The following is a 5,000-nucleotide window of genomic DNA, read 5'->3' as shown; positions in this document are numbered from 1 at the left end:
AGAGAGCGAGATGGGGACAGACAGAGAGTAGTGGGGTGGTGGTTTATGGGTAGGACACAGGTATGGTGGGGGGCAGCTTCTGGCCAAACAAAACAAATGACAAAATTCCCCAGAACTCATGGACAGATGCATGTGGTGTGTGTGTGTGTGTGTGTGTGTGTGTGTGTGTGTCTACACATGCATGTGCTGTGTGTGTGTGTGTCTACACATGCATGTGGTGTGTGTGTGTGTGTCTACACATGCATGTGGTGTGTGTGTGTCTACACATGCATGTGGTGTGTGTGTGTCTACACATGCATGTGGTGTGTGTGTGTCTACACATGCATGTGGTGTGTGTGTGTCTACACATGCATGTGGTGTGTGTGTCTACACATGCATGTGGTGTGTGTGTTTACATATGCATGTGGTGTGTGTGTTTACATATGCATGTGGTGTGTGTGTTTACATATGCATGTGGTGTGTGTGTGCGCGCGCGTGTGCGTCTACGCATGCATGTGGTGTGTGTGTAGTGTGTGTGTGTGTGTGTGAGAGATATATATATATATATATAAATAAACACACACACACACACACACACACACATGTATGTATGTATGTATGTATGTATGTATGTATGTGTAGTGTGTATGAGTGTGTGTATGTGTGTGTGTGTGTGTGTGTACCTGAGGTTACCCAGTTGGTGTACGGGGTTGAGAGGAGAGACAAATCCCTGCAGGGCCTCCATGTAGTCTGGGCGGGACATGTGTTCCACCAGAAACTTCATCTGAGTCTGAATCAACCAATCAAAACACAATCCAGTCAAATCATCTTTTGGATTTGTGAATCCAGTTCACCAATCACAGCCCACAAATCAGCTTTATCTACCAATCACAGTACATAATCTTATCTACCTGTTGTCCTGGGGGAAATGGCAGCACAGATCTATTACAAACAAGCAACATTTAGAAATAAATTAATAAACACACACGCACGCACAGACGCATGTACGCACACACGCATGCACACGCACGCACACACAGATTAGTAAGAACCATTGAGTCATATATGAGCTCATTTTCCAGATACTTAATGTGACACACAGCTGTCAGCTACTGAAAAACACACTCACGCATTCTCTCTCTCTCTCACTCTCTCAGACACACACACACACACACACACACACACACACACACACACACACACACACACACACACACACACACACACACAGACAGAGATTAGTAAGAACCATTGAGTCATATATGAGCTCATTTTCCAGATACTTAATGTGACACACAGCTGTCAGCTACTGAAAAACACACTCACACATTCGCTCTCTCTCTCGCTCTCTCAGACACACACACACACACACACAAACATGCACATACACACACAGACTCTGGCAAACATGCCGATATACACACACAAAGATCACCACGACTACTGCGGAAGAGAGCAGACCACACAAAGCAAACACACAAACAGTCACACTCAAACATACACATACACAGGTCATACACACACACACACACACACACAGACAGAGATTAGTAAGAACCACTGAGTCATATATGAGCTCATTTTCCAGATACTTAATGTGACACACAGCTGTCAGCTACTGAAAAACACACTCACGCATTCTCTCTCTCTCTCTCAGACACACACACACACACACACACACACACACACACACACACACACACACACACACACAGAGATTAGTAAGAACCATTGAGTCATATATGAGCTCATTTTCCAGATACTTAATGTGACACACAGCTGTCAGCTACTGAAAAACACACTCACACATTCTCTCTCTCTCTCGCTCTCTCAGACACACACACACACACACACAAACATGCACATACACACACAGACTCTGGCAAACATGCCGATATACACACACACAAAGATCACCGCGACTACTGCGGAAGAGAGCAGACCACACAGAGTAAACACACAAACAGTCACACTCAAACATACACATACACAGGTCATACACACAAACACACACACACATACACACACACACACATACAGATTAGTAAGAACCACTGAGTCATATATGAGCTCATTTTTCAGACACTTAATGTGACACACAGCTGTCAGCTACTGAGAAACACACACATTCTCTCTCTCTCTCAGACACACACACACACAAACATGCACATACACACACACTCTGGCAAACATCTTCATATACACACACACACAAAGACCACCAAGACTACTGTGGCAGAGAGACCACACAGAGCAAACACGCACACACACACCACCCTCTGTCTGTACACAGAGCCTTGAAGCACCACTAACTCACATCATACACACACTCTTACACACACTCTTACACACACTCCGAGCACTATGAACCCGTGAATGACCGTGGCAGTTAAAAGGTCAGCAGGTGAAATATCGCCTCCGTAGTTTCTCTGTTTGTGTAGTAGGCAGGAGCTGCATTTGATTGACAGTGCAGAACAGGGCTGAACCTCAATGGTGGTCATGGAAGCTTCAGACCTTTTCTTAGTGTATTTGCAAGTACTGTCAACGCTTTTTGCATACAACAAATATCTCAGCAAATGGGCAAAGAGATTTTTTCCCCTGTCTGTGCACTCAGTGTGGTGATTGGTGGAAGTCTCAAATGGGTTGGATCTTACAACCAACTACCAATACTGACACTGTAATGTGCATGACTGACAATCTTATAATAGTCAGACACTGAATCCAGTGCACAATGGTGCAAAGAGGTTACTAGGAAACTATTTAAAATAAATGTGTCTGGGTAATACCTCCTGGATGTTTAAATGTGTCTGATTAATAACTCCTGGTTATTTTCTGGTCTTTTGGCATCGCCATATATTTATATTTTAATTCTTTTCGATGTTAACTATTAACAGTAAAACATTTAGTAACTTTTGGGACTATACGATTGAGCAGGTCCTGCTGCCACCTTCAGGTGAAACCAGGAATTGCAACATACTGGCATGCAAGACAATCTGTTTAAAAACGATATGCAACAGCCAATTAAATGTGATTTTGGACTTTGGCCATGCCCACTGTAGACCCTGGTGGGGGGACCCTGGTGGTGTAGACCCTCACCTTCTGCGTCTCGTCCTTCTTCTCGTGCTTGAGTGTGTCGGTGAGGTTGACCAGTTTGTCCATGGCCTCCACCTGCCTGTTCAGATGTTTCAGGTACATCCCACACGCTCTACAGAACGCCTCCAGTAGGAGCCCAAACCGCCGAGACACCGTCTTATTGTGCATCTCGGACCTGCACACACACAGACAGACAGGTGCACGTACTCACACTCACATATTAACCCCATCATCGTCTTCATCAGTGCAACTGCACTTACTTCAGGTGCCAGAAGAAGAAATGTCCTATCCTCTGATTGGTCAGAGCTTTCTTTATCAGGAAACGAGCCAGCGGGTTGTCCAGATACATCTCATACTTCAGCACCTGGAACACACACAGCCTAATATCACACACACACACGCATGCACACGTGCATAGGTGTGCACATATGCACACACACACAAATGCACGCACACACACACACACACACTCGCGCGCATGCCCACGCACACACACCTGTACAAGCTGCAGAAGATACTGGCTGATCTTGTCGTCAGTAAGGCCCTGGACGAGACAGCGCAGGGCGAACTCCCTCACCATGGGGTCGGGAAAGTTACAGTCCAACAGCTCCAGAGCACCTTCTGGCTGCATGAGGGGCCAGTCTCGGAGCAGACAGTACATCTACGCACACACACACACAATGATGAATGATTTTCATCCCTTCCAGAAAAAAGAACATTTTTAGCTCCAATAAAATCCTTTGCTTCATATTTTGCATTCCTACCTGCGACACCTCATCCCTGGAATTCCATTTGACTGAGAGTAGCAGCTTGGGAAGGCTTTCTGGAATATTCACGCAGTAGTGCCTGAGGAAAGCACATCATTCCCATTCATCACTCCTTTTTAACTGTTATCCCATCATCCCTGACTCCTGTTTAACTGTTATCCCACCATTCCTGACTCCTGTTTAACTGTTATCCCATCATTCCTGACTCCTGTTTAACTGTTATCCCATCATTCCTGACTCCTGTTTAACTGTTATCCCATCATTCCTGACTCCTGTTTAACTGTTATCCCATCATTCCTGACTCCTCTTTAACTGTTATCCTACCATTCCTGACTCCTGTTTAACTGTTATCCCATCATTCCTGACTTCTGTTTAACTGTTATCCCATCATTCCTGACTCCTGTTTAACTGTTATCCCACCATTCCTGACTCCTGTTTAACTGTTATCCCACCATTCCTGACTCCTGTTTAACTGTTATCCCACCATTCCTGACTCCTGTTTAACTGTTATCCCATCATTCCTAACTCCTGTTTAACTGTTATCCCATCATTCCTGACTCCTGTTTAACTGTTATCCCATCATTCCTGACTCCTTTTTATCTGTTATCCAGTCATTCCTGACTCCTGTTTAACTGTTATCCCATCATTCCTTACTCCTGTTTAACTGTGTGTGTGTGTGTGTGTGTGTGTGTGTGTGTATACCTGTGTCTCCACAGGAAGTCCTTCTCCTGCTCCGAGAGCTCATACAGAGGGTCTCTGCTGCAGAGAGCTCGTAGCTGCTCAACCTCTGCCTGTGATATTGTGCTGTCACACGCCAGACGATTACTCTGACACACAAACGCACATATGGGCACTAGAGTGAGTGTTTAAACTGTGAGACAGTAGAGTAATAGAGTGAGTGTTTAAACTGTAAGACAGTAGAGTAATAGAGTGAGTGTTTAAACTGTGTGAGTGTCTGTAGGTGCCTGTTACCAGGCCGAGTGAGTAGTTGTAGCCCAGTTCTCGTGAGATGACCCAGTTTGCATGTTCCTCAATCTGTTGCTCATCAGGGAAAACTACAGTTTGATTAAAGCAGGTAAATTCCAGCTCAACACAGGGTGTCTCCTACAGAGAGAGAGAGAGAGAGAGAGAATTTTGATTTTAGAAAAAAACCCATTAAGG

General features: G+C 44.9%; 1 protein-coding gene and 1 long non-coding RNA gene across 8 annotated transcripts in view; one reads left to right on the top strand and one right to left on the bottom strand.

The window, feature by feature from the left end:
• LOC118240628 (uncharacterized) overlaps positions 1-5,000 on the top strand; it is a 27,898-nt gene that overhangs the window by 4,672 nt on the left and 18,226 nt on the right. Inside the window, exons 3-4 of the long non-coding RNA XR_014119271.1 lie at positions 3,039-3,168; positions 4,556-4,697. This is a non-coding gene — a long non-coding RNA (uncharacterized LOC118240628). The remainder of the gene's footprint in view (positions 1-3,038; positions 3,169-4,555; positions 4,698-5,000) is intronic.
• The window catches only part of LOC113569123 (phosphatidylinositol 4,5-bisphosphate 3-kinase catalytic subunit alpha isoform), a 27,066-nt gene that overhangs the window by 5,451 nt on the left and 16,615 nt on the right, over positions 1-5,000 (bottom strand). For all 7 annotated transcript variants that reach the window (XM_035521630.2, XM_081704935.1, XM_081704936.1 and 4 more), the window contains 7 exons: positions 4,812-4,943; positions 4,542-4,666; positions 3,837-3,918; positions 3,569-3,733; positions 3,333-3,436; positions 3,076-3,247; positions 663-769 (listed from right to left, as the gene is read on the bottom strand). In XM_035521630.2, the coding sequence (XP_035377523.1) occupies positions 663-769; positions 3,076-3,247; positions 3,333-3,436; positions 3,569-3,733; positions 3,837-3,918; positions 4,542-4,666; positions 4,812-4,943 (887 nt within the window). The remainder of the gene's footprint in view (positions 1-662; positions 770-3,075; positions 3,248-3,332; positions 3,437-3,568; positions 3,734-3,836; positions 3,919-4,541; positions 4,667-4,811; positions 4,944-5,000) is intronic.

This window comes from Electrophorus electricus, chromosome 21 (assembly GCF_041902795.1).
Source record: "Electrophorus electricus isolate QZ-2024a chromosome 21, ASM4190279v1, whole genome shotgun sequence".
Classification (NCBI taxonomy): Eukaryota; Metazoa; Chordata; class Actinopteri; order Gymnotiformes; family Gymnotidae; genus Electrophorus; species Electrophorus electricus.
The sequence above is the reverse complement of the archived record's forward strand: the minus strand, read 5'-3'. Positions and strand labels throughout refer to the sequence as shown.